The sequence below is a fragment of the Nyctereutes procyonoides genome, unplaced genomic scaffold (assembly GCF_905146905.1).
Source record: "Nyctereutes procyonoides isolate TBG_1078 unplaced genomic scaffold, NYPRO_anot_genome, whole genome shotgun sequence".
Lineage (NCBI taxonomy): Eukaryota > Metazoa > Chordata > Mammalia > Carnivora > Canidae > Nyctereutes > Nyctereutes procyonoides.
In genome coordinates, this window is record NW_026575037.1 from 24,879,376 (window position 1) to 24,904,983 (window position 25,608).

The 25,608-nt window shown below is 36.4% G+C and overlaps 1 protein-coding gene across 7 annotated transcripts in view; it reads left to right on the plus strand.

Annotated features, from left to right (window-relative positions):
- Positions 1 to 25,608, plus strand: part of CAMSAP2 (calmodulin regulated spectrin associated protein family member 2) — a 115,011-nt gene that overhangs the window by 54,913 nt on the left and 34,490 nt on the right. For all 7 annotated transcript variants that reach the window (XM_055319158.1, XM_055319160.1, XM_055319159.1 and 4 more), the window contains exons 3-4: positions 11,985 to 12,146; positions 21,216 to 21,299. In XM_055319158.1, coding sequence (XP_055175133.1) covers positions 11,985 to 12,146; positions 21,216 to 21,299 — 246 coding nt within the window. The remainder of the gene's footprint in view (positions 1 to 11,984; positions 12,147 to 21,215; positions 21,300 to 25,608) is intronic.

Below are 25,608 nucleotides of genomic sequence, written 5' to 3' on the forward strand. Positions count from 1 at the left end.
GATTTTTGAAAGTTGAATATCAGTATATAAATTATTCAAAATAATATATTTAACTATGTATTATATAAAAAATGGTTACTTATAACAAACAAAAGATCAAGATGAGACTGAATTCTGTCAAACATTTAAAAAAGAGTTAATACCCATTCTTCTCAAACTATTCCAAAAAAATGGAAGTGAAAGAAATGCTTCCAAATTCTGTGAGGCCAGCATTACTCTAATACCAAAGCCACACAAAGACCCCACTAAAAAGAATTACAGACCAATTTCCTTGATTGAACATGGATGCTAAAATCCTCAACAAAATATCAGCAGACTGAATTCAAAAATACATTAAAAGGATCATTCATCATGACCAGGTGGGATATATTCCAAGGGAAGCAAGGATGGTTCAATATATGCAAATCAACCAAGGTGATACATCACATTGACAAAATGAAGGCTAAAAATCATGATTATCTCCATAGATGCAGATAAAGCATTTGACAAAATTAAACATCGTTCGTGATAATCTTAACAAAGTGGGCATAGAAGGAACATACATCAACATAATAAAGGCTGTATATGACAGACTTACAGCTAACATTATACTAATTTAATATTATATGTCAACTATAGTTAAAAAAAAACTGTATTGTACATTTCAAAGTTGCCAAGAGAGTAAATCTTAGAAGTCTCCTCACCAAAAAATGATTACTTGTATATAATAAAGCAAAATAATAACTAAAAGGGGTACAACTGATTTTCACTTGATCCTGAGATTTGTTAAATTTTTGGAAGGGTTGCTGCAGAGAAAACTGCTTCATTTGGATGTTACTGGTGCCTAAAAACTGACCTAAAACATCTTGTTTTTCATATTTATGGTATCAGTGAAGTGGCCTATATTTGCTTTGAAGCCCAATTGAGGGCATTTCATTCTTAAAGGTTTTTCTCTTGATTTTCATTTCTTTTTTTTTTTTTTTTCTTTTTGGTTTATTGAAACTTTCTCAGCTGCTATATCTGATTGTAGCAACAGGACTGTCAAGTATTGCTTAACTAGAACTACATTAAGGTTGTGTATTTTCCCATACCCATCTAATGACTTCTTTACTGAACAAATAAACATTTGAAGTACATTCCTTATGAGGTATGGCTTGGGAAGAAAGCCACCAAAAACATAGGAATCAAAAGGTAAACAGAAACAACTTATTTTTTTTTTTAAGATTTTATTTATTTATTCATGAGAGACACTGAGAGAGGTAGAGACACAGGCAGAGGGAAAAGCAGGTTCCATGCAGGGAGCCCGATGTGGGACTTGATTCCAGGACCCCAGGATCACACCCTGAGCCAAAGGCAGACCAACTGCTGAGCCACCCAGGTGCCCCCAGAAACAACTTACTCCATGGATATATTAGCAGCTCCAGTTTTAGCCAGCCATCATGCAGACAGAGCTTGCTCTATAAACATAATTTTTTTAGGGTAGTAGTATCAATACAAGATCTGTAAATTCATCTTTAGACCTTAGGTGAGTAAAGTATAGCATATATAAGGGTGTGTGTATAAAATGTTCTTACCAATTTGTGTGGAAAATGAATATGAGCTTTGTTTCCAAATTATTCTAAACTTTTCGTTTGTTAAAAAGTTTAAAAGTATTTGGGCAGCTTGGATGGCTCAGTGGCTTAGCACCGCCTTCAGCCCTAGAGACTGGAGTCTCGGGATCGAGTCCCGCGTCTGGCTCCCTGCATGGAGCCTGCTTCTCCCTCTGCCTGTGTTGTCTCTGCCTGTGTCTCTGCCTATCTCTCTCTGTATCTCTCATGAATAAATACATAAAATCTTTAAAAAAAAGTTTAAAAATATTTTACAGTAATACTCTGCTATATTTGCTTTTATCTTTTCTCCTCCTTTTTCCTCCCTTGCTCCCTCTTTCTCAGTCTCTTGTCTGCTGGCACACACATGCACACTCACAGTCATTTCAGAATCTTATGAAAATAACAGTTTTCTATAAAACTAAAGTCTGTCATCACACCAAGAAATTAAATGTTGTTACAAAATATTATCTAACATGTAGTACATACTTATATTTCTGCGGTTATCATGCCTAAAATGTTCTTTAAAGGCTTTTTTTCTTCCTTTCTCAAACCAAGAACCAATCAAAGATCATTTACTACTTTTTGCAGTTTTCTCTCCTTACCTTATTTTATTATTATTTCATGACATTGACATTTCTGAAGAATGCAAACAAGTTACTTTGTAGATTATACCCTAACCCCCTTTTTTCTGGTCATTTCCTCCTAATTAGATTCAGATTAAAATCTTTGGCAAGAATGACCTACATAGGTGGTCATGGGTACCTGGAATCCTGTGAGAATCAATATTATTGATATTGTATACTTTCCATTGAATCTCATCAGGAGGCATATCATTCATGTCAATTGGTCCCATTTTTGGTGATACTAAGTTTGACCATATCTTCCTTTGTAATGAGGAAGTATTGTGCGGAGTGATACTTTGATGTTGATGGCATATTGTTTCCCACTAATGTTCCACCTAGTGGTTTCAGCATCTGTTGCTCTCTGCTGAATTAATTACAGCATTGGTGGTTGGAATATGGTGATTTTTAAAATACTGTCATTCCTTTTACATTTCTTATTTGGCATTGCTCTGTAAAGAAAAGCTCTTTCTTTCCCCCTTAATGATTATCACCTTAGACTCATGAATTCTTTTTAACTTCTTGTATTATATAACTCATTATTGTCATTAATTTTTTTTTTTTTATATTCAAGTGGGCCCATATTTGGCCAGAGGGAGTCCCACGTAAGCTGGCTTCTATCACCTTTTGACATCTCCCCATCAGTCTTTGAATACTTCTTTCTTTCTGACACAGCTGTTATATTCCAGGTTCATTTTGTACTTTTTCTGTCTCTGACTTGGATTCAGACATTTTCTAAGAAGCTTTGGTTTTATATTTATGGGGGAAATGTTATTTAGATACCAAGACCTGGACACAGATTATTTATTATTACTTTAGTAGCTGTTGCTTCTAGGCCCTTTCTTCACGTTAGGGCTAGGGAAATTATACATATATAATCACACGTTCTTACTGATTACATGTAATTCAAAACTGAAGCCATAGGGTTTTTCCATATTTGAATATTAAAATAAGCACCTCCCCCAAGGAGTCGGTCCCAGAGAGGTACATCCTCATCCTAATGAGCTCTTGGCTAGGGCCAGTTGCATTGCCTCCCGTGCCCACCTTAATATGGCTCTACAGGCAGAGATCTCCCTCCATCAGCAGTATCTCCTCATCCTCCAGCCAAGCTGTAGTTACAGTGCAGGCAGCATTTTCACAATTGTTTTTGTGCATTTTTCAATGTTGCTGTAGCAACTTCTGCCAGGTTGAGTAGTCTGCTTGGACAGTCTAGGTTACCTCCTGGTTACAAAGTGGCATAGCTTTTGAGTGTTTCACCCCAGCCCTAAATATTGAAGCACAAAGAAATTGAGGACTTTGCCCAAAACCACATAGTAGGTGGTGCAGTTGAGGTTGAACCCAGGCTCTCTGCTTAAATAGTCCTTGCTCTTAATTTACACTACTAGACCATAGGGTGTAAATAGAAGTAGTAGAAGATGTGACCTGACAAGAGTGATTATTTTAAGATCATGAAGAACTTAATTAATCAAATAATTTGGGACTTATTTTGTGGGAAGGCCCTGGGTAGTCACAGAAGGCTTTTCCTTGTGAAATGGTGTGATTAGAGATGCACTTAGAGGTTTAATTTCTTGTGGCTCTGGAGACTATTGGAGTCAAGATTCCTGTGAGGATGCTATTCTTTGGCCTCTCTCTGGGAATCTAAAGAATCACCACCTCTAAGGTTTGGCGCTAGGTAATTTGTGATTTGATAAACAGCCAGATTTGGAACCACTGCGGTGAACTATTTTCTTTGTTTACCATATGTATTTGGCTACTGGTATGCTGTTTTTGTATATGTCTACCCCTAGAGCCTCATTTAAATACACTTGTCATTAAAGGTTAGACATGTTCTGGATGAAGTTGATGGAACTGCTAAGGAGACATAGTATCTTTCATTGGTCAGGGCCTTTAATAGACATTTGAGCTGTACTAGTTTTTGTATATATTCATTTTGTAATAAAACTTAGTGTCAGTTTGATTTAAAATTATCTTGAAAACAGTTCTCCAATGGGTGGTGTGATTATCAAATTCACCAAATGTAAATGACAGAAGATAAACCAGATGCCCATGCTACCCCTACAGAAAGAGATTAAAGAGAACTCTCAGCTTTTTTGTTGTGTGTTATATTTGTTAAATCTTGGCAGAAATAATATTGAACCTGAGGGGCCATTCAATAATCTTGAATCCTGTGCCCATCACTTCCCTTGCCAGTGCTGCCATTTTCACCTCCATCTGATAATAGCAGAGCAACAGTGTCACTCTTTGGTCCTATGTTTAATACAGGTTGAGTAGGTCATGAACAGCAGTACTGTCATTCTGCTGGAGGCTACAACTGAAATCTTTGTTGGTCGTGTATATTCCTGACTTTGTTTCTAAGGCCAGTGCTTTTTGTTGCTTGTGTCAACCCACTTGATAGGCTGGATTTTTGATGTGCTAATAAGTAAGATTTCCTTATCCCAGAGGACAGACATTATGATTAGAAGTGTCTATATTTTTTCTGGAAAATTTCTATTTTCATACCAACTATAGAAATCTATCTCTTAAGATTCTAGCTATTTCATGGTGAAGGGTGATTTATTTTTCTAGACAGTGGGGTATTTTTTATTTTATTTTATTTTATTATTAAAAATAATTAGCATTTGCTTATTTCCTTAAGTTTTTATTCTGCATACCTTTAAGCAGGAAATTACACATTGATGATAAAAGAGGAAAATATGTAAATATGCTAAATTCTCTTTTCCTTTCACAGATTTTTATTTTCAGTTTCTTATCGCTCCAGCTAATTTAGATAAAAGATATATAGTTTATTTTTAAAGGTCGTCATTTATGATCTTTCTTAGGCATTTCTTAAAATACTAAAATAACCTTTTATCTAGAAAAATAAACCACCCTTCACCTTGAAGTATTTATAAAGATACTTTGCAAACATATGGGTAAGGCTTACTAGAGTCATAAATGGTAATATATAAGGTATTATACTGGAAAAGTGGGAGATGAGCATCACAAATTAATCTGATGTTTTTTGGTAACAGCTTGCATATAATTGACATACCAAATAATTTCACCCATTTGAAGTGTACAACATAATAGTTTTTAGTATATTCAGAATTGTGCAAGCATCTCCACAATTTTAGAACATTTTTATCACACTGAAAAGAGACCCTTCACCTTTATTATCACCATCCTACCCCTAACCCTAAGCAACTACTAATCTACTCTCTATTTCTATATATTGCCCATTCTGGACTTTTCTTTTCTTTTTTTTTTTTTTTAAAGATTTTATTTTTTTATTCATGAGAATACACAGAGAGGAGAGAGAGAGAGGCAGAGACACAGGCAGAGGGAGAAGCAGGCTCCATGAGGAGAGCCTGACGTGGGACTCGATCCTGGGTCTCCAGGATCAGGCCCTGGGCCCCCGCTAAACTGCTGAGCCACCCAAGCTGCCCTGGACTTTTCATATAAATGGAATAATATGTATTTGTGTGTGTGTGTGTGATTGGCATCTTTTACTTAGCATGTTGTTTTCAAGGTTTGTGTTGTATATATCACTATTTTATTGTTGAATTGTATTCAATTTTATGGAAGGAATATATGTATTTTGTTTATCCATTCATCAGTTGATGGACATTCAGGTTTTTGCCTTTTTGGCTATTATGGATATTTATGAACAGATTTTGTGTGGACATTTGGTTTTATTTTACTTTAAAGATTTTATTTATTTTTTTTTTAAAGATTTATTTATTCATTCATGAAAGACACAGAGAGAGAGGCAGAGACACAGGCAGAGAGAGAAGCAGGATCCCCACAGGGAGCCTGATGCGGGACTTGATCCCGTATTCCGGGATCATACTCTGAGCCAAAGGCAGACGCTCAACCACTGAGCCACCCAGGCATCCCTTATTTATTCTTGAGAGACACAGAGAGAAAGGCAGACACACAGGCAGAGGGAGAAGCAGGCTCCCTGCGGCGAGCCCAACGTGGGATTCAATCCCAGGACCTCGGGATCATGACCTGAGCCTCCCAGGTGCCCCCATATGGTTTAATTTCTCTTGGATAGGTCTACCTAAAAGTACAATTATAGGACCAAAGATAATTCTTTGTTTCACTTTGTTTACTGCCAACAGCAGCTGCATCATTTTACATTTTCACTAGCCAGGGTATAAGGGTTCTGATTTCTCCACATTCTTGCCAACAGTTGTTATTATGTAACTTTTTAATTATAGTCTTCTTAATGAGTGTGTAGTGGTATTTCAGTAGGGTTTTAAGTGCTATTTTACTTTATCTCCATGTAAACTAAAGAGAAACGAAACTTACAATAAACCTGTTTTAAAAATAAATAATCTGTAAAGTATAATTTTCTGAATTGGAATTAACTTTGACAAACCAGTCTGATGTATATATGCTGTGCATATCATTTTAGCAGAATAATTCAAAATCTTCATGATTAATTTGTTAAGTCTTGGTTCCCTCTTCTATCCCTCTAGGACTGCTTGGACATGGTAGGCACTATAGCTACTATATACCACAGTAGGCCAAGACCGAGGTTCTTTTTAAGAATTTCTTAAGTTTTGTGTCTAAATCTGATACAAGAATAATAAAATACATACACTAGACATACAATACTAGAACTTTTAATTTATGAGGCTAATTAAACACTTTAATAGGGATCCCTGGGTGGCGCAGCGGTTTGGCGCCTGCCTTTGGCCCAGGGTGCGATCCTGGAGACCCGGGATCGAATCCCACGTCGGGCTCCCGGTGCATGGAGCCTGCTTCTCCCTCTGCCTGTGTCTCTGCCCCTCTCTCTCTGTGACTATCATAAATAAATAAATAAAATAAAAAAATTAAAAAAAAACACTTTAATAGCGTTAACTTTCATTTTTAATACATAAATGTAACTTATTTTGTGTAGACTCCACTGATTGGCAGTAACAAAAATATAACTTTTGTAACACAGATATAGAACCTAATATTGGCCTTTGTATAATACTTTAAGCTCTGTTAAGTAAATTCATTGGGGTTCTGTATCCTTTCCTTTTTCATTGGAGCTGCTTTTTATTCTGTAAGCAGTCTTTCTGCTGCTGCTCGTGGACGGCCCGTTCTGCTCTGCCACCTGGCGGCCTCGATGCACAAATGTTGCTTCTGCCACTGTTGCCCCCCTGCTGCCATTCACAGACTCAAGGACGGGAGCATTGGGATGAGTCTGCAGTATTGCTGTTAGATGGAGGCTCGAGAGCCAGACTTCTGGGTTTGAATCCCTGCATCACTACCTCCTTGCTGAGTAACCTTGAACAGGCACAATTTTCTCATCTGTAAAATAAGTATAATAATAATCCCTCCCACAGGGTTGTCGTATTAAATGCGTTTTATACAAATGCTGAACACATTGCGTCTTCAAAACATCACGTGGCACATAGGACTCTTAGCTGTCATCATTATTATTCTGGTCTTAATGCGTTAGGTAAGAAATTACATATGTATATTTTATTTAGAGATATACATTATACTGATGTGGCCTAGAGTTTATTTTTTTTACTGTTGGTCTTTTCTAGATTCATTATGTATATACTTTTTTATTTGCATGATGTATTAAGTTTTTTATATGCAGCTTTTCCCCTCCTTTCTGTTCGCATAATTTTTAATTTATCTCATATTGTAAAGTTAAAGGGTAAAAAATCATACTAAGGTTTGAAAGTTTTTAGTTTACTTATTTATTTTGAAAGTTTTTAGCTTAAAAGTGACTGAACATCATATAGAAATAACTAAGGACAAGAGTGGAGTTTTTAAAAATTTGTTTTTGATTTTATAGAAGTCAAGTAATCTGTGAAATGAGAACATGGTTTTGCTTTGAAAATATGTTAGTAATTATACTTAATGTTTACTATCCTAATTTTTGAAGTAAACTGTAGATTTTATGTGCATTTTCTTGTATACCATAACAAGGTAGTCTAAGTTTTTTTTTCGCAGCTTTTTCTTTCCTGTATTATATATGCTACCTGTGTATATCCATACATGGATGTATATCCGTAGATGTATGCATTATATCAGTGTGTGTGTGTATATCTTGAATATTATTATATCTATTGTTTTTTTCACTCAATATTGTATTGTGCATATTTTCTCCTATTATTAAATAGTTTAAGATACCATAAATTACTCATTATGGTTGTAACATTGTTTCCTTTCTTTTTGTTATATATATATATATATATATATATATATATATATATATAATTTTAATGATCACTTTCGTTCACATAGTTGTTTTTTTCCTCCCAAATTATACCTGTGGAGTAAATTGCCAAGAGAAAGAATCTCGATAGAGTACAGGGATGGTTTTATGGCTCTTGAAATGTTTTCCCACATTTTTGTTCAAAAGAGTTATGCTAAAATTTTTAATTATCTTAAATGCTAATTTTTAAGAAATTTCTTCCTTAAAACATTGTGTGAGGGACAAAGATAAAAAAGTCAGGATCTCTGCTTTCTTGGGTCAGAGTTTAGTAGGAGGACACATACAGATAAATGAGTTGAGTGAAAGGAAATGCTAGAATTGGTACAGTGCGTCATTTTGAATCTGAAGGCATACCTGGGCTTTCTGGGCAATAGCAGTCTGGAAAAGACTTCTCTGGTAACGTAGAATATGAAGATACCTGAATTTGTAATAACTATTGATGTTTATTTTTTTTCTTGCATATGATGTTTACCATTTCTAAAACATTTCTTGCCTAACTAGATGACTTGATTTCTGCCAACTGCATGATACAGTAGAAAGAGCACATTAGGTTTGGACAAACTATTTAACTATGTGAACTTCAGCTTCCTCACATATAAAATGTAAATGATACTTCCTTTAGAGAGTCGTGAGAGTTCTAGAAAGTGTATATTGTCTCCAGCCTTATTTCAGAAAAGATCTGAAATGAAAAGAGCATAGTATCTGGTACATAAGTTAGACTTAAGTAAGAGTCACCATTGGTTTTATGGTTGCCATTATTAAGATAAAGTATCTGCCTTTCTATAAATAGTGCTAAGTTTTTGATAGGCTAGTCCATCACCTCCTTGTCAAAACCTGCTTTCTTCAGCTCCAGTGTAAAGTTAGCTCTTCATTCTCTATGGTGACCCACAGATAGGATTCTTTCCTTCTTTATTTTTATTTTTATTTTTAATTATTATTTTGAGAAAGAGAGTGTGTGAGAGCAGGGAGAGGGAAAGAATCTTTTTTAAAAAGATTTTATTTGTGTATTCATGAGAGACACAGAGAGAGGGGCAGAGACAAAGGGAGAGGGAGAAGCAGGCTCCACACAGGAGCCTGACATGGGACTCAATCCAAGGACCCAAGGATCACAACCCAAGCCAAAGGCAGACACTCAACCACTGAGCCACCCAGGGGCCCAAAGAGAGAATCTTAAGCAGGCTCCAGTCTCATGACCCTGAGATCATGATCTGAGCAAAAATCAAAAGTTGGATGTTTAACCAACTGTTTACCCAGACATCCCGCTTCTTTCCTTTTTTTCAGCTCTTGTTAGTTGCCAGGTACTACATTAGGTATAGGAAATATGAAGATAACTAAGATCATGTCCTTGCCCTCAAAAATCTTATTGTCTCAGTAGGGAATTAGTGTTGTATACAGGTGACTGTACTATGGTGAGATAAGTCAGTAGTTCTCAACCCTGGCTTCTGTGGTGCTTCTTAAATATACCAGTGCCCATGCCCTATTTCACATAAGTCAGAATTTATTTTTATTTTTAGTTTTTTAAAGATTTATTTATTCATGAGAGACAGAGGGGGAGGGGCACAGACATAGGCAGAGGGAAAGGGAGAAAGCAGGCTCCATGCAGGGAGCCTGACATGGGACTCCATCCCAGGTCTCCAGGATCACACCCTAGGCCGAAGGTGGTGCTAAACCACTGAGCCACCTGGGCTGCCCCATAAGTCAGAATTTAATGCAAGTACAAACTCTATCTTGTAGAAGCTTGTACTCATTCTGTAGGAAAAATGAGTCATTTTGATTGGAAAGTGAATTAGAAAAAAACCTTTAGAATGAAGGTAACAATCAGGCCAATGTCAGGACTTAGACTATATTGTAAGGAAGATGACAATAGCAAGGGCATGGAAACCTGAAATTTGGTGACAGATTTGTGGAACAGCAGTCTTCTGTGGCTATTTTGAAAGGAGTGTAGATTAGGGGAAGGAAATGGTGAGTTATAAGGCTAGACTTAGAGGTAGGGACCAACTGTTAAAGAACTCTACTAAAGAACTTTAGACTTATAAAGTGAATGAGGTAGACTTCATGAGAGAATGATATGATGAAATCTCTGATTTGGAAAAATAACTAATCCCTACTTCTAATGTCTTCAAAAACAAATTCTAGATAGATTTAAGGTAACAAAAAATAGAGGACATTATTTCCATATTCTTGGGGTGGGGAAGCCTTTTGTAAACATGGGTAAATTCTGAAGCCATAAAGGAGAACATTGAGATGGACAGATTTTACCAAGAATATATTTAGAGCTTCCCTGTAGCTAACTATACTCTAAACAAAGTTGAAAATCCAAAGGCAGACTAGGAAAATGTATTTGCTATCAGGATAACATATTCTTAATATTCCTAATATTCCTCTCACAAATAAAGAAATAGGGAAAGATGAACATCCCAAAGAGAAAAATAGGCAAAAAGATACAAGTAGGCAGTTTTCCAAGGAAAAAATACATTCGTTGTTTAACATGTAAGAAGACGCTCATCCTCATTATTGAGAGAAATGCAAAGTCAGACAAGAGAGGAGTTTTTTTTAACCCTTCAGACTGATACATATGATAAGAAGTGAATGGTATCAAATGCTGGGAAAAACATGTGAGGAAACAGGCACAGTGATACGTTCTTGGTGGGAGATGAGGGTTGCCAGAAACTTTCTTGGGAACAGATTAATGGTTATGTATGAAAACTTAAAATATAGTTGCTCTTGGGCCCAGTAGAGCCAAAGAATTATTCCTAGAGATGTATGATGTTGTAGCATTGTGTGTAATGCCAGAGAATAGGACACAATGTAAATGTTTACCTACTTAGTGTGCACTAAATTTTTTTGTAAGAATGCGTAGCTGACTGTACACATTGCTAGGAGAGGAGGACTAGGAGAGAGGTTATTTCTACCTTTATGTGCTTTATAATGTTTGGAACTTTCAAGAATCACCCTATAGCAACACTTTCATACTTAAAAACAAGTGAATATGTACAACACCAATGAACAAAAAAGGCAAAGGAAAGAATGGAAGTCCTGGGCTGCCAGGTGAATAGGATGAGGAGGAAGCTGGCACCAGGAGAATCAGAGAGTTCTCTGCCTCCTTCAGGCGTGAGAAATGTTGATGGTCTGTACTGGAACTGTGGCAACCAGAATAAGGGAGGGGGTAGATTTGAGAGACATTTTAGAAGAGGAAAATATAGACTTCTACTATGTGGATGTGAAGCCTGAGGAGAGCATAGTCAAAGATCAGAAATTGACTAGTACCATTCATGATGGGCATGCCACGCGCAGCATTTTGAAGTTTTTAAATTGTATTGCCGAGTAAATGATTACAGCATTATTAAAAATAGGAAAAACAGGAAAAGGAAAATTCTCTGAGTGTCTTAAAGATCCTCAATAATTATTTCAATGATAATTTGGTTCAGTTAGCCCATCTCTCAATTGTGCTTCCTTTTTGAGGCTTGTCTTCTGTAATCTTTATTTAGTTCTGTTATGTTTGTTAGGAATTATTAATATTTTGAAATATATAAACAGCAGTTTCTAAGTGTAATTTTTAAACTGTGTGTTCTTGTTTTATTTTTGCAGAGTGCTCATTTGGCCATGATAGATACCCTAATGATGGCTTATACCGTAGAAATGGTCAGTATAGAGAAAGTAATTGCGTGTGCTCAACAGTATTCAGCTTTTTTTCAAGCTACGGATCTGCCCTATGATATTGAGGATGCTGTCATGTACTGGATTAATAAGGTAGGAATATACTCACTTTAGTAAAAATAAGTCTCAACCAGAAAAAGTGAAATCCTCAATTATGCATTGCCAGTCGGCTGTAGATTGCAGTTTTCTCTGCCCAAAATTCTTATGTTGAAATCTTAACCCCCATTGCGATAATATTAGGAAGTAAAGCCTTTGGGAGGTGACTAGGTTATAATGGGATTAATGCCTGCATAAAAGAGGGCCCAGCAAGCTCTCTTGTTCTTTTAACCATGTGATGTCTACCAAGAAGATGTCCAGGAAGCAGGCCCTCACCAGACACCAAATCTGCTGGTCCCTTGATCTTAGAATTCCCTGCATCCAGAACTATGAGAAATAAATTTCTGGATGGAACTAGAGGATGTTTTGCTAATAAGCAAAGTAAGTCAGCCAGAGAAAGACAAATACTGTATGGTTTCACTCATATGTGGAATTTAAGAAACAAAACTGATGGACATAGCGGAAGGGAAGGAAAATAAAAAGAAAACAGAGAGAGAGGCAAACCATAAGACACTCTTAATTCCAGGAAACAAACAGGGTCACTGGAGGGGAGGTAGGTGGGGGGATGGGGTAATTGGGTGATGGCACGTGATGTGATGAGCACTGGTGTTATATGCGATGGATGAATCACTAAATTCTATCCCTGAAACTAATAATACATTATATGTTGACTAAATTGAATTTAAATTAAAAACTTAAAAGAAATTTATTTATAACCCACTTATTCTGTGATTATTTCTGTTACAGCAGCCTGAACAGACTAAGGTACACTCCATTACTGTTTTTGTTTTAAATCAAAATGAAAGCTAAATTTGTTTAAGTTGCTTAAATTTTCTCATTACCTTTTGACTAAAAAATTCTTTTAAAATGATGAAAATAAATTTCTGTATATTCAGCAATATCTATAATTACATTTAATAATGATTTAGTTCATATTAGATAATTATAAAATTCCCAGCACTCAGAGTAGGGTATTATATACTGTGAGTGTTGGGTAAATAATTTTTTAATCCAAGAAGGAAGTAATTTTGTGCATTCATTTGCAACTATTACTCCAGAGACAGGGAAACCTTATCCATAAAACCTGAGCAGATTTAACAAAGTTATATCTTCAAGTGTCCTTCCCTTGAACGATTGCATAACAAGAAGCTATAAACATAAATACTTTATTGTCATTATCAGTGTAGGAGGCCCAATTAATACTCTCCCCTTGGAGTTCCTTTATTTCTTCATCTTTAGTGATTTTTTTTTTTTTTCACTCCTCCTCAGCTATGGAGAATTCTGGTCACATCCTAGGCCTATTCATCATCAGGATGTAACCTTCATATCCTATTGCAAGCATCTCATTCTTAAATCATTCCATCACTTACTCTAATACCCCCTGCTATTAACAGTGTTCAGCCTCATCATGAATTCTAAACCATTGAGCCTGTTCATTCTTAGAATCTCAGTTGACATTTTTCCTTTTTGAACTACATTCTTGCAAGTACTGTCAGTCATGCTGCCTCCTTTTCCATCCTTGTGACTTATCTGATAAAACCCTGGTTGAGTTCAGTTACCCACCTTCTCTCTACGGTGTGCCTATGGAGATAAATATTGCTGGAAAAATCTACACAAAGAAGCTAGTTTCACTTTAAATTTATAAGCACAAACTTCAAGTGGATACTCAGTGCTTACTGCCAGGCCAAGAAGTGTGTCCCTAAGAAGTTCACTTTCTTATATTTCGAGGTGATTTCATTCTCTCTTCTCAATCCTCAGACTTTCTATAACCCATTCCCTGTTACTGTCAGTTGAGGACCTTGCCTCATCCTTTTTTGAGACCAGAGATGGGGAGCCATTAGGTGGGAATTTTCTCTTCTTGCTACCAAATCTGTAAACCTTTCTGCATCAGTACTCCTTGTCTTTCTTTCTTTCCTGCTGTTAAAGTGGAGAAAGTACCCTTCCCCTTCCTGTCAAAGGGCAGTTTCTTATTACTTGTAGCTCTAGAACTCTTTCTTCCTTTGTTACGGTCATCGATCCTCTGCTTTGGTTCTTATCAAGCTTTCATGTGCATTAGAGTCATCTGGGAACTTGTTAAAATGCAGGGTCTGACTCAGTGGGTCTGGGTTCTGGGTGGAGAGTCTGCATTTCTAAGAAGCTTCAGGTGATGCTACTGGTGTGTGGACCATGCTGTTATTCCCTCACTCTCCTGCATCATTCAGTTCTCCCTCCCTGTTGGATCATTCTCACAAGAATATAGATTTACTCTAGTGTTTCTCATCCTGATAAATGAAACTTCCCTACCCAGATACAACCCCATTGCACCATAGACAGAACCTCTCCAGGGTTGTTTACTCATTCACTAGCCTTTTCTTCTCCTTCTCCCATCCCCATTCCTATCCTGAGTTTGCTCATGAGTTGGTTTGGAAGATGGCTTCTATATTGACAAATCCAGTGAATCCTTCTCTATACTCATCTTAAATTCAGTCTTTACTTGTAAATCACGTGTGACCCTTCTAAAGTTTCAGTGGGGAACCCAAAGAAGGTGCTTACCTTGGTAGGACTCAAGTGCAACAGCATCTCCTCTGGAGCAGGCACTTCTTCAGCCTCCTAGCACCTGTTTCCCCTCTGCACACTGTGAAGTCTTTCCTACACATGCATATTTCAGGGTTCAGCCAAGGATTTGAGGGTCGTTTATACATGGAGCTGGGGTCTCCCTCATAGTGATTCCTTCATTCCCAGGATAATTTTTCCTCAAAATCTAGCCATTCTGACAGCCTAGATTTCTCCCTCAGGTCCCCAATCCAACAAAACTAGTTTTCTGCTTGAGTTCTAGCCACTATGTGTTATGTGGATCTAGGAGAAAACCATAGAAACATAAATTTCACTCAACATGTTCCTTTCTTTCAGAGGTCATGTCCTTTCTGATTTCTGCCTGCTTTTGGTTGCTCTCCACTACCTTCAACAGTTGCTTTTTATACTTTGTCCAGTTTATAATTGTGGTTCTGGGAAGCTTAGTATAATATATGCTATTCCACTATTACCAGAACCAGAACTCTCAGAGTATCTCTCTACAATGTAACTTGAATCATGTCACTCCTTTGTTAAAACTCATAGGGGCGGGCAGCCCCGGTGGTGCAGTGGTTTAGCACCGCCTGCAGCCTGGGTGGGGTGTGATCCTGGGGACCCGGGATCGAGTCCCATGTTGGGCTCCCTGCGTGGAGTCTGTCTGTCTGTCTGTCTGTCTCTCTCTCTCTCTCTCTGTCTCTATGAATAAATAAATAAAATATTTTAAAAAATAAAATAAAATGATCATATGCTTAAAAAAAAACTCATAGGGGCTTCAGTTTACACTTAAAGTGCAGAATGTACCATGGCCTACAGAATACCGTCCAGTCTGACCCTGTGTACTTCCCCGTCCTTGGCCCATGGCCACTGGTCTCCTTTCTCACTTCGTTCCAGCTGTATGCCTCACCCCTGGGCCTCTGATCATGATGTCTCTTGTTCCTGGGCAGCTCATCTCCCAGGTTTTTGCATGGGTTCCATTCCATCATTTCTCAGTTTAGCTAGCACTTTTACCTTACAACCTTATCTAAAACCCTGACAGATAGGTACCTGTCAAATATTATTTTCTACTATAACACTCCATGCTTTACATCATAGCACTTGTGAGAGTTCATAATTAATTTGTTTAATTGCTTAAACTAGAATAATCTATGTGAAGACAGGTACAGTGCCTTTTTTTTTGTTTGTTTGTTGGTGCCTAGACTAGCACAGTGTTTAGCAGAAAGATGATGTTTAAAAAGAAATCAAAAAGTTAGATAAAGCTACAGAATTAAGCTAGGCATGTTAGAACTTTGGGAATCTCTTAGAAGGATAAGTAAGTCACTTAACTGGGATTGTTTGGCACCTTTATGCAGCCATATCCACCCTGTTCAGTTTTTATATAGAGGTTGAAACCACTGAACCTTCCTGGTGTATTTTTTCTTGCTCCAGTCGACCAATACGAGCTTCATTATTTATTCTCTCATTATGACTTCACTCTTGCCTCTCAGATTTAGTATGTTTTTGCTCCTTTTGGCTATTATTTTGGTTCACCCTAACCTGGTTGCCATTTTTTCTGGATAATAGCCCATAAGGTATAAAAAACCTATCATAGAAAAATAGGAATAGTATGGCTAAATTAGTTAGCATTAATGGCTGAAAATGAATTTGAACTGAAAAACAAGCAAAACCACAGAAGGTAAGATTGTAGTAAGTGACTAAATCATGCAGAGGCACATAGAAGTTATGAACACGTGAACCTTAACATTATTTGGCTCGACCTCTTTTTCCAGTTTCATCTTGTAATCCCTCCTTTGGGTTCAACATGTTTCAGCCATACTGTTTTTTCAGTTCCTCAAACATACCAAATTTTCCCCCACCACAGACCTTTGCTTTTATTGTTTATTCTTTGTCTGGAATGCTGGGTTTTTGTTTGTTTGTTTGTTTGTTTTTCCTGTTTTTATCATGGCTGGCTTCTCATTTTTAGGTCTCAGCTTAAGTTACCACTCTGATAAATCCCGCCTTCTTAAAATAGGTCCCCCCACTCCCATTCTTTTCTTCTCACTTCTTTATTTATTTACAGTTCTTCTAATAGCATTTTTAATTTGATCTCTTGTCCCTTTTTTTGGTTCTACGATTATAAGGACCATTTTAGATTTGTATTTCATTGTACCCCTAGCCTCCTAATACAACTCTTGTCCAATGTAGTTGAAGAGGGAATTAGTTAACTGAAAGAAAACTACCCAGAATGAAGCCCAGAAGAGTGAGATGGAATATATGAAATCAAGGTTCAGGGGATCCCTGGGTGGCTCAGCAGTTTAGTGCCAGCTTTTGGCCCAGGACGTGATCCTGAAGACCGGGGATTGAGTCCCACATCGGGCTCCCGGCATGGAGCCTGCTTCTCTCTCTGCCTGTGTCTCTGCCTCTCTCTCTCTCTCTCTCTCTCTCTCTCTCTCTCTCTCTCTCTGTCTTTCATGAATGAATAAATAAAATCTTAAAAAAAAAAAAATCAAGGTTCATAGTTAGGTCTGTAGGCCTAATTGGGATTCCAAAAAGAGATTATCAGAGAAAAATGAGGGAAAGGGAATATATTTGAAGAGATACAAATTTTTCAAAAAAATTTTTGTTTATTTCAAATGAATGAATGAATAAATAAATAATTTTGTTTATTTCAGAGAGAGAGAGAGAGAGAGAGCATGAGCAGGGATTGGGACAGAGGGACAAGGAGACTCCTTGCTGAGCAGGTGCAGGGCTCCATCCCAGGACCTTGAGATCATGACTTAAGCCAAAGGGAGAGATGCTGAAACTGACTCAGCCACCCCAAGATACAAAATTTTCTACAATAAAGACATAAACTTTCAAATTCAGGAAGCACAGTGAGTTCCAACCAGGATAAATTAAAATAAATCCACATCAACATATGTATAGTAATAAATCTACAGAACTCCAAAAATAAAAGACAGTCTCTTAAAAGAATGGCAGTCAGTACAATAGACTTCTTTAACAGTAGTGTTTGCAACCAGAAGATAATGCTGCAAAATCTACAAAGTGTTGAAGAAAAATAGCAATGAACCTAGGGTTCTAGACCTTTTATTCAAGATTAAAGGTTAAATCAAAAATTTGTTCAAAGAAAGAAAGACAGTTCATCACTTAACGCTTGCAGAAAGAACTACTAAAAGGTGGTACTACAGTAAGAAGGAAATTGAACCTGGAAGAAAGGTAGGAAGTAGGAAGCAATGATCAAAAGCAAAATCAGTATATATATGAGTAAATTTAAATAAGTATTATAAAAAAGTCATAGTGTCTAATTTTGAGGCCCATAAGAAGAAGGAACTGTAATTCTTTTTTTTTTTTAAGATTTTATTTATTCATGAGACACACAGAAAGAGAGCACATGGCAGAGACACAGGCAGAGGGAGAAGCAGGCTCCCTACAGGGAGCCCGACATGGGACTCGATCCCGGGTCTCCAGGATCAGGCCCTGGGCTGAAGGCAGCGCTAAACCCCTGAGCCACCCGAGTGCCCAGAACTGTAAATTCTAATTGAAATAACATGGAGATGAGAGGAGGTGATTTGATTTAAAGCCTTTCTAATAAGGTTTGTTTTGTTCAGGAGGAAGGTGAAATATTGACTAACTTTAGACTTATATTAGGGCAAGGATACACATTACTGTTATGTATTTAATTAAAAAAGATTTTTTTAAAGTAATCTCCACACCCAGCATGGGGTTGGAACTCAAAACCTTGAGATTTTAAAATGGAAAAAAAAAATTAAAAGCTAGTGTATAGTTTTAAATTAATGGGTATTTTAAATTTAGTATTTCATTTTAGCAGTTTATTTTTACCTAATTCATATTGCTAAAGACAGTTATTTGTTATATTATTCTCTAATTCACTAGTCCTCAGCACTGGTTCAAGTGGTAAAATACCTCGAAGTAATGATGAGCTCTGTGATATGTTCCTTTAACTTTTATCTTTGAGTTGCACAAAAAATATCATGATTCAACTTCAGCGGTAGAACTTTGTAGCCAGCATTTAGGAACTGGTTTAAGAGTCACTAAGCTAATTATCTCAATTGTCTATCTTAAGTACCCAAGTAAGTTAATAGCATGGCCATGTCTTGTCATGTCCACAACATGTCTTACAGTTTTCTTTTATTCTCCCTATTATAAAAGTTAATGAATTATCAACATATAAAATTTTCTTACAATCATAATTTTGGTTTTTGGGATGATTTATACCATTGCATAAGCTTTTAAAATATTTTATTAGAGTTTATGAAAGTCCTTACAGACATTTAGCTATCTGATACTGCTTTGCGGGGGATGTATTATTTATAAGCAATGACTATAAGTTTCTACCTATGGAGTATATGTTGTGTATCATGTACTGTACTTGGTATATTTTACACATTATCTTCTTTATTCTCTATATTATCTCAGCTACTTATTTCATTACTTACTTATTCTTATTATTTTCAGTAAGAGTATTACCAGTTTCTGAGGGTTACAGATCCAGGCACTGCTTAGCTGCATCCTCTGTCTTAAAGTCTGTGACAAGGCTGCAGTCAAGGCGTTGGCCTGGCCTGCAGTGTTCTCTGAAAGTGTGACTACAGAAGGATCCACTTCCAAGTTCCTGTGGTTGTGGCAGGGTTCAGTGCAGGCAGTTGGACTGAAGGCCTCCTCAGTTTCTTACTGTCTCTGGGCTGGAGGCACGGCTGGCAGTTCCGTGCCATGTGGGCCTCTCCATAGGGTAGCTCACAGCATGGCAGCTTGCTTCCTCAGAGCCAGCAAGAGAAGAGAGTCAGCGAGCAAGATGGAAATTAGGATGTTATGTAATATGATCACTGATGTGATAGCCCACCACCTTAGTTGTGTTCTGTGGGTTAGAAGCAAATTAGGTCCTGCCCACACTCAAGAGGATCACTGGGGACAATTTTTGAGCCATAATACCCTAAACCGTTTTATGAAGTAGCTTTTATTCAAACTAGCATCTGAGGCTCAGAGGTATCAAGAAATTATTAAGGTCATAGTTTGTAAGTGCAGATTTTGATTCAGACCCAGATCTTTTCTAATTTTACTGTCTCTTAGAAAAAATATTTTTATACAATCAAATTGATGATCTCAGAGATTAAGTAGGAAATTTTAGAGCATCACAGATTCACATAACAAAATAAAGCTGTTGATTAAACCCCTTATTAACCCCTTAGAAATATCATGAATAGAAGATTCTTAGTGACTATTGTTAATTAAATTTATCATAAATTAAAATTCTCCATTCATTTTTAGCCACACTAAACTGAATTTTAGGCAAAAGAGCTCAGATAATTATGGGTTTAGTTAAGAGTTGTGATGGTTGATAATGGTATCAGTGTTTTCCAGAGTGCCATAATTAAACAATTGGAACATTTATTATTACTTAGAGTGACCTTAAAATCATTAACTCAAAATCCAGAATTGTTTAAATTAATTCTTAAGAAATAAGAAATATTTTATGTACTATGCAGACTGTTTCTTAACCTTTTTGGACTATGGACTGTTTGAATAATCTAATAGGAAATAAATTAGACCTTCTCCCTAGAAAGTTCTCATAGGGAAATTTATTTCATCTATTTTGGCTGTGGCGTTATGACTGCACTAAAATTCACTCATGATTCAGGGACATGTCGTGAAATCACAAATTAAGAACTTGTTTCAAAGTGTTTTCTGTTAGTGTGTGGATATACACACGCACACACACACTGAAATATTATTTAGCCATTAAAAGGAAGGAAGACTTGCCCTTTGCAACAACATGGATAGATCTAGAGAATATAATGCTAAGGGAAATAAGTCAGAGAAAGACAAATACCATATGATTTCACTCATATGTGGAATTTAAGAAACAGAATAAACAAAGAAAGGAAAAAAAGGACACAAAAAAACTCAACTATAGAGAACAAACACAGATGGTTATCAGAGGGGAGAAGGGTTGGGGAGATGGATGAAATAGGTGAAGGGCATGAAAAGTATACTCATCTTGAGTACTAAGCAATACACAGAATTGTTGAATCACTATATTGTACACCTGAAACTAATATAGCATTGTATGTTGACTATACTGGAATTGAAATAATAATAGAATTAAATTAAAAATAAATGCTTCATGCCATTAAAAAGAAAAACCTTGATGTTTTCTTTGGTAATGAAAACATTAATTTTACGGGAAATAGTTCCATTTCCTAGTCCTAAAGAGATTATAAAATTTTGATTAAAAAAACTTTATTGCCTAAGCATTAAAGTTGGATATAATTGAGTACTTTTTTTCTCTAGAACTCTATCCAGCTCCTACATATAGTAGGTGTTCAATAAATATTTAATAAATTAATTTTAGGGTATCAAATAAAACACTTGTGAAATATCTGTTCTAGTTGGGGAAATGAAATTTTCTCATTTGAGTGGTACTGATATTTGACATCAGAGATCTGACCACAGGCATTTTAAGGTGCATGTTATTTTATTGTCATCTTTGAATATAAATTCAAATTAGTATTTTTATATTTTAAGGTAAATGAACATTTGAAAGACATTATGGAACAGGAACAGAAATTGAAAGAACACCACACAGTTGAAGCTCCAGGAGGTCAAAAGGTATATATTTCAAATAAATAAAGGTGCCTTATGAATAGACTGTGTATGTTCATATATATATATAACTATATATATATAGTTTGGGAAATATATATATTAATTAATAGATGTGTTCATTAAATTATTTTTTTTTTGGTGGTGTTAACTGTGCCCTAGGAAGCATGTCATAAATGCCAAGTGAGTATTAGTACAAAATGAAGGTTAATTGAATGAAGGGGTTTAGGAAAAATTGTTGATGATCAGAACTTAATTTCTGGAGTACTTTTGGCAAAAAAATAATGGTTTTGCCTTTGGTAAAATGTATGAAACAACAAGAAAACATTATCAGTGTATCAGCCTTACAATGACTTGTAATAAGACCAGCCTTTAAAATATATTCCAGGAATTGTAAGTTGTGCATATGATTATTCTATAAAGGGAGAAGAAACATTAATATGGATTCATTCTTTAAAAATTATTGTGGCTTTTAGAGTTTTCCTCTTTGAAAATTTGTGTTTTTGTCATATAATAAGACCAGAAATATATTTCTTACACTATTGTATATCATCTCCTTTAATATGTACCATAATGAGAGCTCTTTAAACATATTGTGTAGCATTTGAATTGAGGTGTAAGAAATCATAAGTGTTCAGAGATCTTATCTTCCAGTTGGATAATTTAAATTTTCTTTATTATTTTACAGTTTTTCTATTCTTTTTGGTCTAATGCTCTTGGTTATTGATACCTTATTAGAAGAGAAAGAGAAAAAAAGGAAGGAAAGGCAAAGCTGTGTGGTGTATTACCATTTTCAATAGAAAACTTTTGTGGGAGACCACCTAATATTTTGCCTAAATATGTTATTTTGGGATCACAGTGATTTCCCTCATTTGGCTTACTGACTACCTGCTGAATATACTATCCATCCTTATTCTTCATCCCAACTTTGTTGACGTCCTTTAACCCAGAGGTACATCAGAATGGAAATCTTTTTTTCCCATCACTCCAGATCACATATTCCATTTCCCTGTCTTCCACCAGCTTCTTTCCCTGTCTCTTCCTTCCTTCTTCCCCCATTCCTTTCCTATTAGTTTCCCTCCTTTTCTCTTTCTTATCCTGTGGAAGTTGAATCCTTTGCCCCCAGTTTTGTTCCTGGTTCTAATCAGGAATGAGCTAAGATGGCATCATCCTAAGTTAAAACACTCATGGCTTTTTTCCATAGAAGTCTTGTTTATTAAATATAATGATTGAATTCTACAGTATTGTATACACATTATGAACTAAATAGGGATTTTATTTGCTGACATAGGACCCACTAAACACAGTTTTATGAAGTAAAAAATACCATTTATATTCCAAACAGGGTGAAACACCTTTAAGAAAAGCTATAATAGGGCAGCCCCAGTGGCGCGGTGGTTTAGTGCCACCTGCAGCTTGGGGTGTGATCCTGGAGACCTGGGGTCGAGTCCCATGTCGGGCTTCCTGCGTGGAGCCTGCTTCTCCCTCTGCCTGTGTCTCTGCCTCTCTCTCTGAATAAATAAATAAATCTTAAAAAAAAAAAAAGTAAAGCTATAATATAGCATCTGGACACTACTTGTATTATACCACTTTGATGTTTTAATAGCACTTAGCCTCATGCAATTGCACATGAGTTCATTTGGGTAAATGAAGAAATGTGATTCGTTTTTAATTTTTTTAAATTTTTTTTTTTTTAATTTATGATAGTCACAGAGAGAGAGAGAGAGAGGCAGAGACATAGGCAGAGGGAGAAGCAGACTCCATGCACCGGGAGCCCGACGTGGGATTCGATCCCGGGTCTCCAGGATCGCGTCCTGGGCCAAAGGCAGGCGCTAAACCACTGTGCCACCCAGGGATCCCGATTCATTTTTAAATATTTGGATTAATACATATTTTATTTTAGCACAATACATATTTTTATTTCAAAATGAATTTTCTCTTTTTTCCAATTGTTAGAATCTTTATGAAAATTTCACATAGACTATGTAATTTTACACAGTCTTACTGCAAAGTACAGGTGTCATCATTATGAGGAACCACTCTGCATAAACTAGAGAAAGAAATCTCTATTATCTAACAATGAGATTTTTGGCATTTGAACTGGTTGGTTTGGCTGGAAATTTAATCACTTCATTCTTGATTTTTTATTCCCATAAAAGCAAAATTCTTGATCCTTTTCTCCTTTTAGGGACAAGAGATAGAATGACTTGTTCTTTCTTTATTACTATGCAATTGCTAAGAAGTTGCCACGCCTTCTACTTACTCAGGCTAGCTTGCCAAGTGATTAGATGCTAACCTTGTTGTCTATGATTTATCCAGCTATAATCAGGGCCGGGGATCCCTGGGTGGCTCAGCGGTTCAGTGCCTGCCTTTGGCCCAGGGCGTGATCCTGGATTCCCGGGATCGAGTCCCATGTCGGGCTCCCGGTGCATGGAGCCTGCTTCTCCCTCTGCCTGTCTCTCTCTCTCTCTCTCTATCATGAATAAATAAAATCTTTAAAAAAAAAAATCAGGGCCTGTGGTGTTGGATGATAACATTTCTTACCTTTTGTCCTTTCCCACCTATTCTCAACTTAAATGTCCAATAAAATCTATTTTATGAAACTTCTTGTTACAGCCATCTTCTTGGTAAAATATATGCATATGATGAGGGATACTTGCACTGCAATATTATTAGTGCTAGACCAAAATTAGAATTCCAAAGGTATTTCTTCAGATTTATTAGATCTGCTGATGATGTATTTCTGATTATTGGATTAGTTGGTGTCTTAAAAGGAAGGCATTTTGAGTAGGACCATGTCCTAGGAAAATGTTTAAACAGTTTACTAATGTTATTTTCCCAGGTTTTTTTTTTTTTTTCAAGTTGCTCTTTTTCTTTCTAATATACTTTTTATTGTAAAGTAGGATGCCCAGTTAAATGTGAGTTTCAGAGAAATACCAAAAAATTTTTGGTATAAGTTGCATGAGCATCTCATATTTTTATTTGCTAAATCTGGCAACCCTACTTGAAAGATCTCTAAAGTTTATAGCCAGTGGCGTTGAGTCCAGCATTCATTCTTTTAAGGAATTTGTAAAAAAAAAAAAAAATGCTATGATAAACTGAATATGGACTTAAAGTCAGAATAGTTCTGCCACTAACTAGCTTCATGACCTTTCCCAAGGCACTTGAACTCTGTGGGCCTCATTTTCTTTATAAATTTTAAAAGTCGAATTAAATGGCTTCTAAATTCTGTGACTAAAATGATTCTCAAATTTTCCTTTCTTAATATATTAGTAAAAGTAAGGATTCAGAGCAAAAGGCTAGTGAAGATAGTAAGTACTTGGTTATTATAAACTTTCATATATGTATATATTATTTATGGATTTATGATAACCTTGGGAGTGAAATATTTAAGGTGGTTTCTAGAAGATGTGGGACTTGAACAGGGCCTTAGTAGGTTTTATGATTTTTACAAAGTAGGGCACTATGTCATACGGAATAACATGAGTGGAGACATGAAGTTACCACATTTGGACATTAGTAAGTAGACCACTCAGATAGTTTTGAAATAGCTATGAATTCATTGGTTTGTATGTTGAAATCTACAGTGCTAACTGTAGAGTGAATAAAGTTTGTTTCTCCCAATATTAAAAGTACATGTCTATTCATTGTAACATTTGCCACTTTTAAAATAGAAATGCTGATGAGATGTTTTACAGAGGGGTAGGAATTGGATGAAGGAATTATCTTTGGAGAAAGGATATTAACTGAGCTCTAATTGCTTTTCCTTTAAAGGTATAGTCTCAAAATAGACTACACCTTACCCGGTGAGACAGTAGGTGAATGCTTATACATATTTGCTTGATTACGTCAGCCATGTGAATTTCCATTTTTACCAAAGTTCCTTAGCAATTAAAAACTATGACCTTTTTGTTTTCGGTTCTATTTTTTTAAACAGTACCTGAGGGGCACCTGGGTGGCTCAGTGGTTAAGTGAGCACTGTATCTCACGTGAACTTAAGACCCTGAGAGCAAGAGTCACATGCTCTACCGACTGAGCCAGCCAGCTGCCCAGAAAGATTCTGAAATCAGATACATTTGGGAAATGCTGCCCTGTCTGTGTCCCTTTAAAAATGTTACAACCCGGGCACCTGGTGGCTCAGTCAGTTGAGTGCCTGCCTTTGGCTCAGGTCATGATCCCTGGGTCCTGGGGTCTGGGATTAACCTCACACCGGGCTCCCTGCTCAGCGGGAGTCTCCCTCTCTCTCAGCCCTCCCACCCCACTTGTGCTCTCTCAAATAAATAAATAAATAAATAAATAAATAAATAAATAAATA